The 17,379-nt window shown below is 38.7% G+C and overlaps 6 protein-coding genes across 6 annotated transcripts; 3 read left to right on the top strand and 3 right to left on the bottom strand.

Annotated features, from left to right (window-relative positions):
• Positions 1-475: 475 nt before the first annotated feature.
• Positions 476-1,883, bottom strand: GCK72_007324 (uncharacterized protein; the record flags this gene model as incomplete). The annotated part of the gene is made up of 3 exons (XM_053726112.1): positions 476-661; positions 708-1,007; positions 1,053-1,883. 3 exons carry the CDS (start codon positions 1,881-1,883, stop codon positions 476-478), a joined length of 1,317 nt encoding a protein of 438 aa, XP_053590306.1.
• Positions 1,884-3,207: 1,324 nt separating this feature from the next.
• GCK72_007323 (uncharacterized protein) lies at positions 3,208-4,615 on the top strand (the record flags this gene model as incomplete). The annotated part of the gene is made up of 3 exons (XM_053726111.1): positions 3,208-4,038; positions 4,084-4,383; positions 4,430-4,615. 3 exons carry the CDS (start codon positions 3,208-3,210, stop codon positions 4,613-4,615), a joined length of 1,317 nt encoding a protein of 438 aa, XP_053590305.1.
• Positions 4,616-5,285: 670 nt separating this feature from the next.
• On the bottom strand, positions 5,286-6,512 carry GCK72_007322 (uncharacterized protein; the record flags this gene model as incomplete). Its single annotated transcript, XM_053726110.1, has 6 exons — positions 5,286-5,385; positions 5,431-5,521; positions 5,570-5,666; positions 5,713-5,952; positions 5,997-6,134; positions 6,177-6,512. The coding sequence occupies 6 exons, from the start codon at positions 6,510-6,512 to the stop codon at positions 5,286-5,288; spliced, it is 1,002 nt and encodes a 333-aa protein (XP_053590304.1).
• A 2,018-nt stretch (positions 6,513-8,530) lies between these two features.
• GCK72_007321 (uncharacterized protein) lies at positions 8,531-8,995 on the top strand (the record flags this gene model as incomplete). Its single annotated transcript, XM_053726109.1, has 1 exon — positions 8,531-8,995. One exon carries the CDS (start codon positions 8,531-8,533, stop codon positions 8,993-8,995), a length of 465 nt encoding a protein of 154 aa, XP_053590303.1.
• Positions 8,996-10,514: 1,519 nt separating this feature from the next.
• On the bottom strand, positions 10,515-12,154 carry GCK72_007320 (uncharacterized protein; the record flags this gene model as incomplete). The annotated part of the gene is made up of 4 exons (XM_053726108.1): positions 10,515-10,725; positions 10,775-11,082; positions 11,776-12,021; positions 12,074-12,154. 4 exons carry the CDS (start codon positions 12,152-12,154, stop codon positions 10,515-10,517), a joined length of 846 nt encoding a protein of 281 aa, XP_053590302.1.
• Positions 12,155-15,535: 3,381 nt separating this feature from the next.
• On the top strand, positions 15,536-17,175 carry GCK72_007319 (uncharacterized protein; the record flags this gene model as incomplete). The annotated part of the gene is made up of 4 exons (XM_053726107.1): positions 15,536-15,616; positions 15,669-15,914; positions 16,608-16,915; positions 16,965-17,175. The coding sequence occupies 4 exons, from the start codon at positions 15,536-15,538 to the stop codon at positions 17,173-17,175; spliced, it is 846 nt and encodes a 281-aa protein (XP_053590301.1).
• Between the last annotated feature and the right edge of the window lie 204 nt (positions 17,176-17,379).

Genomic DNA, 17,379 nt, shown 5'->3' with positions numbered 1-17,379 from the left:
AAAATTCACAAAGATATTACCCATCCGCGGGTGGCTGACCACTCGCGCAAAGTTCGGCCCGGGGACTAGGTGTGGGTCTCGCCGCGCGGAACGTGTCGATTTACGACGGCTCTCCACAGTACTTTTCATAATTAATTTATTGCAATATTTTTCGCTGTAAATTTTTACGTTTTTTTCATGAAAATAAAGCATTTTTCTAAGAAAATGTTTGATTTAATTATAATAACCTCTGTTCGTAATTTAGAACTAGCAATAAAAACAAATTTTATTGATTTTTAAATTGTAAACCCGGTAAGAGCGAGCGAGAAAACGGAAAGGTAAGTAAACACTTGCAGAGAAAGTAATAGAATGAAGAGAAGAATGGGGGAATCTCTGGAGAAAAGTTGCGATGGCAAGAAAATGAAGAAAAGAAGGAAAAATTGGAAACAATGGAACAGAGGAAAACGGATGAGGAACAGGCGTTGAAGGTGAGAAACTAATTGTTATTATTATCTGGTAACTCATCATCTAATAATTCATCAATTTCATCGGCAAAATCTTCCATTCTCGCTTGTTCCATAGTGTGACGAATGTCATTTTCAACATCAATAATATGCTCATAGGTCGCAGCAACGAATTCCTCTTTGATGTTTTTCAGAAAATTGATCGCCCGTTCTCGTACCTTAAAAAAGTGCATGCAATATAGCCTAATTTAATGCTGTTTCTACCATTTCTACTTTGTCTGTAGTTTTCCCGGTTTTCCGAAGGTATGACTTTAGTTGACCCCAGACCAATTCGATAGGGCTGAGACAACAATGGTAAGGGGGCGTGCGAATAATGCGGATTCCCATGGAAGATGCTCTTTCGTCAACCTTATATTTCGTAAGTCTCTTTCTTCCACCGTGCCGATCGATGTAACTCTCAACCTCTGCATATACGTCTGTTTTCAGAAGATCAGAACCCAGTGCCACTCCCTTTTCTTCTAAAAAATCAATCAAATCGGCCTTCCTGTTCTGCTGAGTTGGGAGCTGAAAATCCTTAACTTTTTTTCGCTATAGGTCTAGAATTTCTACTTTGTGCTCAGTTCCATTATGTGTGCTAGCATTATCGATTACTAAGATGGGTTGACGACCAGGGGGAGTGGAAGCTAAAAGTGCCGGTAACACGTTCTCCATGTATTGCTCATACATATTCGCATCCATCGTTGCATGATAATCTACTAATTGCTCCGCAGGCGGGCGATCAGAAACAATGACGTCGATTGACTCATGGAGTACTCCTGATTCAGTGAGAATTGCTAAAACTGTTGCCCGTTTCCCCTTGTCACTGGCAGCAGCAAATCCGGGAACCGGGTTCTTCAGGTTTCCTAGACGAGCGATTTCATAAGCTGTTGAGTTCTTGGGAAGCCACCCACGAGTATTCGTCATTCCATGGAAGAGCCATGTTTCATCGAAGTACGTAATATAGGCCCCCGCCACCCTTAATTTATAAATTTCACTCAGATACCACGCTCTCCACCGAGCGATATCGTCTCTCGATGACGCAAATGGATTATAAGTTTTCAACTTATAACTTAGATTCATTGCTTTCAGAATTCCATGAAGAGTGGTTCTGCCGAATGGGAAGTTAAAGTTTTCCTGTAAAGCCTCTAGCAAGCTCGAAAGAGTGAAATTTCTTTCCTTCTCGTAACATTCAAAGATATATGCCGTGATTTCATTTTTTTGATTATCCGAGAGGAGAGCCAGCATCTTTTCTTTCTTTGTTTTCTTCTTCTCATCTTCTTGTTCACCATTCTCAATTACATCGGAGTTCAATCGTCGAACTGTTCTCTCACTAATTCCCAAGAAACAAGCAGACACGTTAGCGATGTTATCAAATATTGTTCCTCTTATGGTTGACCCCATGTGTTTTTTGAAATGTTCCATTTGTCTGATCACGTTTCTAGACACATCTCCTCCTCTTCGTTCAACACTGCCAGAACCTTTTTCAAACAGTAGCGGCTTGAAACTACGGAGAAGTTCGGAAACATCAACAGTGGGGATCTAAAAACTCAATTCCTACTTCTTATGTGCCCAGCCTAATACCTTTTTTATTTCAGAATACTGTGTGGACACGTCTCGTGACTCAATGGACGTTTGTTGACCTTTGTCGATGGAAAGCGATGCGGGAAGTCGCAGAACTCCGTCTATTGAACCGTCTATTTTTGCTTAAATTTTTAATTAATAAATTCTTATAATTTTTACAAACTTTTCTCTTCAACAGAAAGTGTGCAACGCTCAACCAGTTGCAATTTGCCATCACCAATAACAACTTTTGCATATTTTGGTTCAGATGACATGGTTCACCTGAAATTTTACAGCCTTCGTTCGACGTCATTCATTTGTCACAACATTTCTGCTTAACAACTGATTTATGAGCGATTTCTCTACTGTTTTGTTGCTGAATCTCGTTGAAATGCATTCCCACAGTGAAAAATATGTTGCTTGTTTTTTCAGTAATAATTAAATCAAACATTTTCTTAGAAAAATGCTTTATTTTCATGAAAAAAACGTATTGCAATAGTTTTCGCTGTAAATTTTTACGTTTTTTTCATGAAAATAAAGCATTTTTCTAAGAAAATGTTTGATTTAATTATTACTGAAAAAACAAGCAACATATTTTTCACTGTGGGAATGCATTTCAACGAGATTCAGCAACAAAACAGTAGAGAAATCGCTCATAAATCAGTTGTTAAGCAGAAATGTTGTGACAAATGAATGACGTCGAACGAAGGCTGTAAAATTTCAGGTGAACCATGTCATCTGAACCAAAATATGCAAAAGTTGTTATTGGTGATGGCAAATTGCAACTGGTTGAGCGTTGCACACTTTCTGTTGAAGAGAAAAGTTTGTAAAAATTATAAGAATTTATTAATTAAAAATTTAAGCAAAAATAGACGGTTCAATAGACGGAGTTCTGCGACTTCCCGCATCGCTTTCCATCGACAAAGGTCAACAAACGTCCATTGAGTCACGAGACGTGTCCACACAGTATTCTGAAATAAAAAAGGTATTAGGCTGGGCACATAAGAAGTAGGAATTGAGTTTTTAGATCCCCACTGTTGATGTTTCCGAACTTCTCCGTAGTTTCAAGCCGCTACTGTTTGAAAAAGGTTCTGGCAGTGTTGAACGAAGAGGAGGAGATGTGTCTAGAAACGTGATCAGACAAATGGAACATTTCAAAAAACACATGGGGTCAACCATAAGAGGAACAATATTTGATAACATCGCTAACGTGTCTGCTTGTTTCTTGGGAATTAGTGAGAGAACAGTTCGACGATTGAACTCCGATGTAATTGAGAATGGTGAACAAGAAGATGAGAAGAAGAAAACAAAGAAAGAAAAGATGCTGGCTCTCCTCTCGGATAATCAAAAAAATGAAATCACGGCATATATCTTTGAATGTTACGAGAAGGAAAGAAATTTCACTCTTTCGAGCTTGCTAGAGGCTTTACAGGAAAACTTTAACTTCCCATTCGGCAGAACCACTCTTCATGGAATTCTGAAAGCAATGAATCTAAGTTATAAGTTGAAAACTTATAATCCATTTGCGTCATCGAGAGACGATATCGCTCGGTGGAGAGCGTGGTATCTGAGTGAAATTTATAAATTAAGGGTGGCGGGGGCCTATATTACGTACTTCGATGAAACATGGCTCTTCCATGGAATGACGAATACTCGTGGGTGGCTTCCCAAGAACTCAACAGCTTATGAAATCGCTCGTCTAGGAAACCTGAAGAACCCGGTTCCCGGATTTGCTGCTGCCAGTGACAAGGGGAAACGGGCAACAGTTTTAGCAATTCTCACTGAATCAGGAGTACTCCATGAGTCAATCGACGTCATTGTTTCTGATCGCCCGCCTGCGGAGCAATTAGTAGATTATCATGCAACGATGGATGCGAATATGTATGAGCAATACATGGAGAACGTGTTACCGGCACTTTTAGCTTCCACTCCCCCTGGTCGTCAACCCATCTTAGTAATCGATAATGCTAGCACACATAATGGAACTGAGCACAAAGTAGAAATTCTAGACCTATAGCGAAAAAAAGTTAAGGATTTTCAGCTCCCAACTCAGCAGAACAGGAAGGCCGATTTGATTGATTTTTTAGAAGAAAAGGGAGTGGCACTGGGTTCTGATCTTCTGAAAACAGACGTATATGCAGAGGTTGAGAGTTACATCGATCGGCACGGTGGAAGAAAGAGACTTACGAAATATAAGGTTGACGAAAGAGCATCTTCCATGGGAATCCGCATTATTCGCACGCCCCCTTACCATTGTTGTCTCAGCCCTATCGAATTGGTCTGGGGTCAACTAAAGTCATACCTTCGGAAAACCGGGAAAACTACAGACAAAGTAGAAATGGTAGAAACAGCATTAAATTAGGCTATATTGCATGCACTTTTTTAAGGTACGAGAACGGGCGATCAATTTTCTGAAAAACATCAAAGAGGAATTCGTTGCTGCGACCTATGAGCATATTATTGATGTTGAAAATGACATTCGTCACACTATGGAACAAGCGAGAATGGAAGATTTTGCCGATGAAATTGATGAATTATTAGATGATGAGTTACCAGATAATAATAACAATTAGTTTCTCACCTTCAACGCCTGTTCCTCATCCGTTTTCCTCTGTTCCATTGTTTCCAATTTTTCCTTCTTTTCTTCATTTTCTTGCCATCGCAACTTTTCTCTAGAGATTCCCCCATTCTTCTCTTCATTCTATTACTTTCTCTGCAAGTGTTTACTTACCTTTCCGTTTTCTCGCTCGCTCTTACCGGGTTTACAATTTAAAAATCAATAAAATTTGTTTTTATTGCTAGTTCTAAATTACGAACAGAGGTTATTATAATTAAATCAAACATTTTCTTAGAAAAATGCTTTATTTTCATGAAAAAAACGTAAAAATTTACAGCGAAAAATATTGCAATAAATTAATTATGAAAAGTACTGTGGAGAGCCGTCGTAAATCGACACGTTCCGCGCGGCGAGACCCACACCTAGTCCCCGGGCCGAACTTTGCGCGAGTGGTCAGCCACCCGCGGATGGGTAATATCTTTGTGAATTTTCGTATAATATTTGTCATCTCTGGAAAACACATTAAACTGGCATCTTTGCTGCTGATAATGTGTTTTTCTATACTTTTTGAAAATGATGTAATCACTCTCGCCGTAAAACTCTTATACAAATAGAAAAAAGCGATAAAATGAAGAAGCAAAAAAAGAAAAAAGAGTGTCGGGGCCGAACCATGGCCTTACTTCCCACTACACCGACCCACTACCACTGAACCACTCGTGAGTCGAAGAAATGTGAACCCGTTTGCGTTCACTATTCGCCGATTTGGACTCCTTTCGTACGCGATTTCTGCAAAAAATTAGGCGGATAGAGTTTTAGAATAGGAAAACTGACAGCTTGCACGAAAGAACATCCTTAATAGTTGCGAAAAATTCTGCTTTGTTGTCGCTGGAGTGATCGAGACCGAATCCAGCGATGGCGTAATCTGAATTTTTAGAAATGTTCCGATATATGTGTTAGTCTAAAAATGTACCAGCAATAGAATTTAGAAAATCTTCCGAGACTGGGACGTAAATTTCCGCATTTTTCGAAGAAGCGTAGCAGGGCATCTCGGTATCGTCAGCGGCTATCTGAATAATAGTGCTTTAAAGAAGAACTTTTTGGTGTAATATCAACCTTGTCGAAAAGGTAGCGGGCGAACGCTCTCAGAGATTTTCTGAGGTTCGTACCACTCCAATCTCCTACATCATTGGCATGGAAAATCGCAGAAAGACGGAAATAGTTGTTATTGGGAAGATGAAGAACCGTATCGTGAACTTCGTTAGCTCGATCCAAAGAAAATGCTTTTTGTGCCTTTTCAGTCAGATTTGTTGGCTTTTCGACCACTTTTGCGACTTTTTTGTTTTGAATATTGCTCTGTAATTTAAAAATTCACGAAAAACTTTTAAAGAAAAGTGTACCATTCCAGCAGAAAAAGCCATTTGAAGGCAAACATTTTCCAATATATGATTTCCTGCCAACCGACATTCTTGTGCAGAACGTAAGAACTCGTAGTAGTCGACTTCACGTGTATTTTTGACCAGTTTCTGAAGGTTTCTCTGAAAGTTTTCTGTTTGTCGTGCCACATATTTCAAATTTACATCACAAGTTGCTCTATCCAGTGGAATCCCATTTTCGTAGTTGTATAGTTCCGTCGCTGCGAACCCGAATGGACTCCATCGGCCGTCGACAGTGGCTCGAAGGCGTTTGGATGGTGCACGAGGTGATGGAGAAGTGACAACGGCTTCTGAATCTCTATGATCTACCATTTGACTGAAGGAGCTATTGTCATTGATGTATAGATCGTCTTGTCTGGATTGATTGAATCTGGAACTGGAACTGGTGGCATCGTTCCGACCGGGAGAGTGGATGACACGTCGGTTTAGTGGCACTCTATATGGAGCAGGTGCGTACGATGTTTTTGGGGTTCGAAGCATGCCGATAAGTTTTGGAAGCTAAAAATAATTAGATTTTACACAATTTTTCTGGAAGCAATAAGCGAGAGAGGAAGTTAGAGATACAATGAAGAAAAGTTGACAATATGACGCGAGGTGACGGGAAGACGTTGATTTTCTGGAAAAATATTCTTGTTTCAAGAGCCATTTGTGCAAATGTTTGAATTTATTGGGTCTTTTATCAACAACTACATGAGACGACTATGAAATGCTTAATTATGAAGAAGAGCTCCGTTAGCTTGGATGAAAATAGTATAAGTATCCGAATTAATATAACATGATACTCCTTTAATAGCTGAATTGCAGAAAAAACCACGAAAAACCACAAAAAAACTCAAAGACAGAAACAAAAACCAATATAAAGCTCGAAAAAAGTCTCAAAAAATAACTGAGTGACACCTTTTCGCGACTTGCCATTTATACGTCAATTATACGTCTGTAGATACAGTTTCGCGAGCACATCAATTATTCGCCTATTTCTTTCGCCACTTGTCTTTTATTCGTTTATTACATGTCAGCAATGTATTATTCATGAGTCGCGATTCACCTGTGACCACTGAACCACTCGTACGTTGAAAAAAAGTGAACACGTTTGCGTTCACTATTCGCCGATTTGGAGCCCCGTGTGAAAAACCTTAACCATATGAAAAGTTTGAGAGCTCATAACTCGGCTCACAGAGTCATTTAGCAGATTTTGGGTACATTCTATTATAGACCCCCGTAAGATTAGGTTATACACCCCCCTGGGTAAACGTTGGAATACACCCCCACAATGCGTGATTTAGTCATTTGGATGGGGGTGTTTATTGGAATGTTGGGACTATATTATGAACATTCTATTATAGACCCCCACACATTACAATATAACCCCCAAATTTCAATCAGATGTGGGGGTATATATTGTAATGTGAGCATCATTTTGATATAGGCCCCCCAATGACTGAGTATCATTGTTGGCAGTCAAATTGAATATTGATTAAACTCAAAAATAATTATTTTCTTCCGATTTTTCTTCGTTTTTTCGGGTTTTCTGTGCGTTTTCCAGCAGTTTTTCGCTAAAACTTTAAAATTTATCTTTAGGTTAAAACTAAAACGTCGATTTATGCTGAAATTTCCCCTTTAAACTGGGCTAAAATAGTCCGGAAAAATGATAGGAACTATTTTGCCAAGACTTTCACACTCGTCACGTTACCGGACGACCGGAAGAGGCAACAACTCTCGTCAATTTAGACTGAGCAATGAGGAGGCGCGGCGGCCGCTACGCGACCGCTCGCGGCTGAGTGGAGCGCGTTTACTGACACAACGGGTTTAGAGCGGTAATTCAAATTATAATTAATTGAATATTCCTGATAACAGGTGATTGAAAAGAGATAAATAAAGTGAATTAGTGAACAGATTGGAACCATATTGAAATAAGAGATTAGTAAGGCGATGATGAGCCTAGTTTTGCGGGGAAAACCACGTGGGGCTCATCATTCAGCCTTTCAGTTGTCGACAAATTTGTCTTTAGGGAAATAGTTGACAACAGACACCGTTTAACACCTCACTTGTCAACAGATGACCTAGATTAACAGAAGGATATCACCAGAATCTATTCCACGTCAACCATCCGACTACACAATCTACCCACCCGCATTTACTATCCAAATAGTGGAGGCAAGCACGCCGTTTAGCACGTCTTTTCTCAACAGATGACCTAGATTAACAGAAGAATCTCTACTCAACGTCAGCCGAATTATCCAACCTAATTCATTTGTATTCACTCGTATCTAGAGAGCATCAATCATCTGGCTACTCAATCTACCCACCCGCATTCACTTATATGTATTATCTCACACTATGCCGGTCGAATTGTCCTATCATGGACTCAAATGTGTTCTGGAGTTTTTGGAAGCTAACAAAAGGTAGTTAACACAAATTCCTATCAAGTAATAAACTTATGTGTACCACTATACTTGCACAATCTAACCTTTCTACTAAACGCTGTGAAGTTGAACAAAATGAAGTATGAAATTGATGAAAGAGAAGAGGAAACAACAAATCATCCCGATGTTGAATTAAGCGATGGAGATATTTTGATAGGACCAGGTAGTCCTGTTTTTAACCGAGGACATCCAATAATTCAGTTTTCAAACGGAGTAAACACTTTTGTAGAGAGACGTGTACAGGAAAACGATACATATGAAATAAAATACTGTTTGGTAATCAGGAAAGTGATTCAAGGATTGATGGGAAGAAGGAAAAACATTGGAGTAGATCAACTGATGTTTGAACTGGGTCACTCAACGATTCTTCGTCTTCCATCAGATTTCAAAGTACGGATTCAGAAGATGGATAGTGGTTATATCAACCCGGAGTACTTCCTACCTCCGGTTGATTCTTCAAGTTTTCCGTTGAAAGAGCTCAGATTGAGATTTCCGAATGTAAATTTTGAAAAGGAAAATTTCTTCACCGTTCCGATATGAGTGTACTTTGCCTATTTTCGATCAAAGTTGAGAACATCTCAATTAATATCCAACACTAAAACAGTGATTCCACGTTTTGACCAGATCAACACTTTCAGGAACCTGAAACAAAGGATATGTTTTCAGTTTTTGGCTGGCAGTTTAATTTGCACTTACCTTCGCAATAGAAACTATACAGCTGTCATTTTTTACTTCGGAAACAGTTCCTACAACCGTAACCATTGAAGATAATGGAAAAGGTACAGCAACATTCGCAGAATCATTTTCAGTTTCGCCAACTTGGTCCACCTTTTCTTCTTGATGCTTGGAAGAGGCGATAATGCTTTGAAGAACTTGTCTAACTCGAGGACCGCTGTATTTTTTCTGAACACACATATGAAGCTGTTCTGATGTCGTTTTGTCGTTGTTGATGAAGGACCTGACGATAATTTCAGTGGATTTATCAGCAGTCCAAAAATTGAATCCTTTCGACACGTGATAGAGATACACTTTTCTGGTGAGCGATTTCATCACTGCGATCTGGTACGCTTCTTTGATGTGTGCCTCGGAAGATGATGCTGTCGGAGCAAGGCCCAGTTCAACGAGTTTTCGATAATAAGCGTTCCGTTTGGAGGGACTTCTTCGAATCAGATCCATACACGGTATTCCAAACAGCGAAATGGAATTTTTCACGATTTTTCTCATTAGAGCGCATTTGCAAATTACAAAAATGGAAAATTATTTTTTGCACTGAAAATGCTGTTTTTCGGCTCTTGTGCTTTTGTTTCAAATTTTTCTCAATTTCTGCAACGACAGTCTGATAGATTGGCTCAATACCTATTATTTGAGCACAATTTGAAAAATTTCTGTCGTCCCGATGATTTTATGCGGCTCTTTTTATGGTTTGAACAAAAATCGGTGTTTTCATATAAAAAATCGCGAATCTGCGGACCGAGACCTGTTTTTTATTGTGCAACTTGATGATATTTGATTGCTCAGCACAGAAAATCCAGGAATTGTTATACTTTTGCTCCGAAAACACCGTCTTTCCTGAAAACTACATTCTGAGCCGTAGCGGCATTTCCAGACAACCAAAATTAACAAATGATAGCTTGAAATGAAGCAAACAACATTTCCTATCAGATGGTCGTTTTGGATTTTCGTTAAAAGCTTTTTTTAAGCCAAAAAAGCTCAAAACGTGCTTCATGTGTCAAAAAAGCGTTCCCACGTGAATTTTAGATCAGAAAATTTTTAGAGATCACAATAATTATTGACGCGGGAAGCTTCGCGGGCTGCACGTAAAACGCGTCAGTAACCAATAGGCTGAACTGGATTCGCTGTTTGGAACACCGTGCCATACAATTTGAGTCACGAATAAGGCATTGGAAGATTCCAATACCACCACATTGTCGTTGAGACTAAACGCGCCTTGCGATCTTGAAACTTCGTCAAAGTACAGGCTCATAATTACGCGCCGAGTTCCCGAATCAATTTTGCTTAAATTAGTTTTCGATGAATTCCACACGCCGTCACTGTGTGTTTAGCCATCCGGTTTTAGGCTGCGACTCAATTGGAACAAATTCGCGAAGTTGGACGGATTTATCTTGACGAACACATTGTCGACATCGATATCGGCTTGTTTCAGTAAATGCTCACTGCAAGTGAGAACGGCGATGGCGCGATGATTGCCATCGCTTTTCACGCCTTGTACTGGATGTTCGTCATCACCGTCAGCACTGACCAGCACATGTCTGTAACATTTAAAGTTTACTTTTCTGTTTATATTCAAGATATACTTACGGTCTCGAATTGATAAGATCAATGTCGAACAACGCCTTCACACCACCAATCGATGAGTAAATCTTCGAAGCCATATCGGTAATCTTCTGTTGTGACACCTGTCTGAGCAGTTGGCCTTGCAGTTCCATTTTAAGAAAATGATGAAGAGAAATTTTCCTGTTAACTGTTTCTGCTTCTGCTTGTTCTCCAAAATCTAAGAGTTGTAGGAACTCTTCTGATTCAGCTTCCTTCTGCTTTTCAACAGCATCGAGAGCCTCAGCGATTGTTTTCGATCTCTTGACAACTGCTCCCCTGTCATTTTCACCCCGCTATAAAATTATAATTGCTTAAGGAATAAAATATAAAATTTGGCTGCCAGTCTAATTTCGTAAATTTTAAAAGGAAAAAAAATGGCTGCCAGTCTATTATCGGAATAAAAAAGTTCCGACATTTTTTACCGACGCGCAAGGTTCGCGCCACTGATCTCCGGGAACGCCCACTCATCATAAACATTTCTTCTGCAAGATCAGGGCACGGTTTCATTGATTTCGCGGGTGAAGTTTTGTTTAAAAATACCACTTTTAAAATAAAATTTGACCTATTTCCTTTAAAATATCATTTCCACCATGAAGTTTGCAGAAAAAATATCAAATTTTAAAGGAAATAGGTCAAATTTTATTTTTAAATTTGTATTTTTGAACAAAACTTAACCCGCGAAATCAATGAAACCGTGCCCTGATCTTGCAGAAGAAATGTTTATGATGAGTGGGCGTTCCCGGAGATCAGTGGCGCGAACCTTGCGCGTCGGTAAAAAATGTCGGAACTTTTTTATTCCGATAATAATTTATTAAATTTTGAAAAGGAATAAAATTAGGCTGCCAGTCTAATTTATTAAAACTTCCAAAGGGACAAAAATATAAAATTTGGCTCCCATTCTAATTTTCAGAATTTGAAAAGAAATAAAAATTGAAGACTAATGCCATGTTTAGGCTAGGGCCTCAACACTGAGCAAAAAAACGCACTCTTTTCTTAGCACTTTTCCTATCTCCATCTTTCTCCGTCTTGTCAGCAACGTCTTCTTCTTTCTCCTCGTCGGTCACCTCTTCTTTTCTATCATCATCAATTTGTACCTCTTCATTTTCATCAATTCTCTCTTTCTCAACACCACCAACATCATGAACTTCCTCCGCAGTATGATTAATCTCTATATCAGCATGATTTTCGGAATGGGATTCGTCGATTGGAGTAGAAGTACGTTCAGGTTCAAACTGAAAAGACGTACAGCATTGATTGACAAACATACAAAAAAGTTAGTCAAACCTCTCCGAAGCCATAATCAAATGATTCATTGGGTGGATATTTTCCTGGTGTTGTTGGGATATTGAAAGATGTGTCAGACATGGTGGAATGTGGCTTTCTGTTCAAGTTCTGAAACGATAATGATTGCCACCTAATTTTCTGTAGCGAGTCAAATAAATTATTCGAGGTTTCAAATAAAAAAATTTGAAAAGGAAAGATGTTTAAAATTTGGCTGCCAGTCTAATTTTCAAACCAATTCAAAGTAGAAAAAAATCCGAACGAGAGAGCAAAATGAGACAACCTCTCGGTAGGCCAAGAAATGAAACTATGAGGCATTTGGGGAGATTTAGTAAAGCTATCGCATTGTCTTACTGTAGGGTCTTGCAACGAAAATGCGGACCCCGCGAATTCAAATTTCAATTTCACCCAAACTCAGAAAAAAAAAATAAAAGAAAAAAAACAGACGAACAATTTCTAAAATTTGGCTGCCAGTCTAATTTTTGCAAATTTCGAAAAAAAAATGGCTGCCAGTCTAATTTTGCAAATTTTGAAAAGATAAAAATGGCTGCCAGTCTAATTTTTGCAAAATTTGAAAAAGAAAAAAAATTTGAATACCAGTCTAATTTTCAAAATTTGAAAAAGATTTTCAAAACAATTCAAAGTAGAAAAAAATCCGAACGAGAGAGCAAAATGAGACAACCTCTCGGTAGGCCCAGAAATGAAATTATGAGGCATTTGGGGAGATTTAGTACGCATTTTCTTACTGTTTAAGGAATAAAATATAAAATTTGGCTGCCAGTCTAATTTTGCAAATTTTTAAAAGGAAAAAAGTTTGGCTGACAGTCTAATTTTCAAAACCTTCCAGGCAAAAATTAGGCTGCCAGTCTAATTTTGTAAATTTTGAAATGGAATATATAATTGACCACTGGTTGAATAACAAACAAGAGACTGGAAAATGTTTTATTATAAACGACAATACAACAACTATAATGGAAGCAGCAGTTGGCTTGATGAAAAAATATAATGGAAAAATGGTGAATTGGAACGGTACAGAGTTCAGGTATGCTACATTCTGTCAAAACATCCAATTGAAAGTATTATTTTCCAGTTCGAACTCCAATACCAACTACATATCAATTCCTTTGAATGATGACTTCGTTATTGGAATTTATGTAGTTTCTCACAAGAGGTGGAATTCGACTCATCAAATTGTGATGAAGCCAATGCCGATTAATTCATTCATTCCAGCGGAAGGTTTCTCTGAAGCCAAAACACTTTTGGAAATTAAGGCGCCTAACAAGGGAAGTCTTTGGAGACGCCACTTTCAAACGACCTATAAATTTGGACATAGGTACATTCGACTACGCATATTCCATTTCTGCAGGCAAAATCTGCTAAATGTCTCTGCGAGCCGAGTTATGAGCTCTCAAACTTTTCATATGGTTAAGGATTTTCACATGGAACTCCAAATCGGCGAATAGTGAACGCAAACGGGTTCACATTTCTTCGACTCACGAGTGGTTCAGTGGTAGTGGGTCGGTGTAGGGGGAAGTAAGGCCATGGTTCGGCCCCGACACTCTTTTTCCTTTTTTTGCTTCTTTATTTTATCGTTCTCTCACTTCATAAATAACTGCAGTGAACTTTGTGAGGATTTTTCTAATAATATGGAAACTATTACCCATCCGCGGGTGGCTGACCACTCGCGCAAAGTTCGGCCCGGGGACTAGGTGTGGGTCTCGCCGCGCGGAACGTGTCGATTTACGACGGCTCTCCACAGTACTTTTCATAATTAATTATTATGAAAAGTACTGTGGAGAGCCGTCGTAAATCGACACGTTCCGCGCGGCGAGACCCACACCTAGTCCCCGGGCCGAACTTTGCGCGAGTGGTCAGCCACCCGCGGATGGGTAATAGTTTCCATATTATTAGAAAAATCCTCACAAAGTTCACTGCAGTTATTTATGAAGTGAGAGAACGATAAAATAAAGAAGCAAAAAAAGGAAAAAGAGTGTCGGGGCCGAACCATGGCCTTACTTCCCCCTACACCGACCCACTACCACTGAACCACTCGTGAGTCGAAGAAATGTGAACCCGTTTGCGTTCACTATTCGCCGATTTGGAGTTCCATGTGAAAATCCTTAACCATATGAAAAGTTTGAGAGCTCATAACTCGGCTCGCAGAGACATTTAGCAGATTTTGCCTGCAGAAATGGAATATGCGTAGTCGAATGTACCTATGTCCAAATTTATAGGTCGTTTGAAAGTGGCGTCTCCAAAGACTTCCCTTGTTAGGCGCCTTAATTTCCAAAAGTGTTTTGGCTTCAGAGAAACCTTCCGCTGGAATGAATGAATTAATCGGCATTGGCTTCATCACAATTTGATGAGTCGAATTCCACCTCTTGTGAGAAACTACATAAATTCCAATAACGAAGTCATCATTCAAAGGAATTGATATGTAGTTGGTATTGGAGTTCGAACTGGAAAATAATACTTTCAATTGGATGTTTTGACAGAATGTAGCATACCTGAACTCTGTACCGTTCCAATTCACCATTTTTCCATTATATTTTTTCATCAAGCCAACTGCTGCTTCCATTATAGTTGTTGTATTGTCGTTTATAATAAAACATTTTCCAGTCTCTTGTTTGTTATTCAACCAGTGGTCAATTATATATTCCATTTCAAAATTTACAAAATTAGACTGGCAGCCTAATTTTTGCCTGGAAGGTTTTGAAAATTAGACTGTCAGCCAAACTTTTTTCCTTTTAAAAATTTGCAAAATTAGACTGGCAGCCAAATTTTATATTTTATTCCTTAAACAGTAAGAAAATGCGTACTAAATCTCCCCAAATGCCTCATAATTTCATTTCTGGGCCTACCGAGAGGTTGTCTCATTTTGCTCTCTCGTTCGGATTTTTTTCTACTTTGAATTGTTTTGAAAATCTTTTTCAAATTTTGAAAATTAGACTGGTATTCAAATTTTTTTTCTTTTTCAAATTTTGCAAAAATTAGACTGGCAGCCATTTTTATCTTTTCAAAATTTGCAAAATTAGACTGGCAGCCATTTTTTTTTCGAAATTTGCAAAAATTAGACTGGCAGCCAAATTTTAGAAATTGTTCGTCTGTTTTTTTTCTTTTATTTTTTTTTTCTGAGTTTGGGTGAAATTGAAATTTGAATTCGCGGGGTCCGCATTTTCGTTGCAAGACCCTACAGTAAGACAATGCGATAGCTTTACTAAATCTCCCCAAATGCCTCATAGTTTCATTTCTTGGCCTACCGAGAGGTTGTCTCATTTTGCTCTCTCGTTCGGATTTTTTTCTACTTTGAATTGGTTTGAAAATTAGACTGGCAGCCAAATTTTAAACATCTTTCCTTTTCAAATTTTTTTATTTGAAACCTCGAATAATTTATTTGACTCGCTACAGAAAATTAGGTGGCAATCATTATCGTTTCAGAACTTGAACAGAAAGCCACATTCCACCATGTCTGACACATCTTTCAATATCCCAACAACACCAGGAAAATATCCACCCAATGAATCATTTGATTATGGCTTCGGAGAGGTTTGACTAACTTTTTTGTATGTTTGTCAATCAATGCTGTACGTCTTTTCAGTTTGAACCTGAACGTACTTCTACTCCAATCGACGAATCCCATTCCGAAAATCATGCTGATATAGAGATTAATCATACTGCGGAGGAAGTTCATGATGTTGGTGGTGTTGAGAAAGAGAGAATTGATGAAAATGAAGAGGTACAAATTGATGATGATAGAAAAGAAGAGGTGACCGACGAGGAGAAAGAAGAAGACGTTGCTGACAAGACGGAGAAAGATGGAGATAGGAAAAGTGCTAAGAAAAGAGTGCGTTTTTTTGCTCAGTGTTGAGGCCCTAGCCTAAACATGGCATTAGTCTTCAATTTTTATTTCTTTTCAAATTCTGAAAATTAGAATGGGAGCCAAATTTTATATTTTTGTCCCTTTGGAAGTTTTAATAAATTAGACTGGCAGCCTAATTTTATTCCTTTTCAAAATTTAATAAATTATTATCGGAATAAAAAAGTTCCGACATTTTTTACCGACGCGCAAGGTTCGCGCCACTGATCTCCGGGAACGCCCACTCATCATAAACATTTCTTCTGCAAGATCAGGGCACGGTTTCATTGATTTCGCGGGTTAAGTTTTGTTCAAAAATACAAATTTAAAAATAAAATTTGACCTATTTCCTTTAAAATTTGATATTTTTTCTGCAAACTTCATGGTGGAAATGATATTTTAAAGGAAATAGGTCAAATTTTATTTTAAAAGTGGTATTTTTAAACAAAACTTCACCCGCGAAATCAATGAAACCGTGCCCTGATCTTGCAGAAGAAATGTTTATGATGAGTGGGCGTTCCCGGAGATCAGTGGCGCGAACCTTGCGCGTCGGTAAAAAATGTCGGAACTTTTTTATTCCGATAATAGACTGGCAGCCATTTTTTTTCCTTTTAAAATTTACGAAATTAGACTGGCAGCCAAATTTTATATTTTATTCCTTAAGCAATTATAATTTTATAGCGGGGTGAAAATGACAGGGGAGCAGTTGTCAAGAGATCGAAAACAATCGCTGAGGCTCTCGATGCTGTTGAAAAGCAGAAGGAAGCTGAATCAGAAGAGTTCCTACAACTCTTAGATTTTGGAGAACAAGCAGAAGCAGAAACAGTTAACAGGAAAATTTCTCTTCATCATTTTCTTAAAATGGAACTGCAAGGCCAACTGCTCAGACAGGTGTCACAACAGAAGATTACCGATATGGCTTCGAAGATTTACTCATCGATTGGTGGTGTGAAGGCGTTGTTCGACATTGATCTTATCAATTCGAGACCGTAAGTATATCTTGAATATAAACAGAAAAGTAAACTTTAAATGTTACAGACATGTGCTGGTCAGTGCTGACGGTGATGACGAACATCCAGTACAAGGCGTGAAAAGCGATGGCAATCATCGCGCCATCGCCGTTCTCACTTGCAGTGAGCATTTACTGAAACAAGCCGATATCGATGTCGACAATGTGTTCGTCAAGATAAATCCGTCCAACTTCGCGAATTTGTTCCAATTGAGTCGCAGCCTAAAACCGGATGGCTAAACACACAGTGACGGCGTGTGGAATTCATCGAAAACTAATTTAAGCAAAATTGATTCGGGAACTCGGCGCGTAATTATGAGCCTGTACTTTGACGAAGTTTCAAGATCGCAAGGCGCGTTTAGTCTCAACGACAATGTGGTGGTATTGGAATCTTCCAATGCCTTATTCGTGACTCAAATTGTATGGCACGGTGTTCCAAACAGC

This window comes from Caenorhabditis remanei, chromosome II (genome assembly GCF_010183535.1).
Source record: "Caenorhabditis remanei strain PX506 chromosome II, whole genome shotgun sequence".
NCBI classification, from domain to species: domain Eukaryota; kingdom Metazoa; phylum Nematoda; class Chromadorea; order Rhabditida; family Rhabditidae; genus Caenorhabditis; species Caenorhabditis remanei.
Note: the sequence above shows the minus strand (reverse complement) of the source record. Positions and strands in the feature narration are given on the sequence as shown.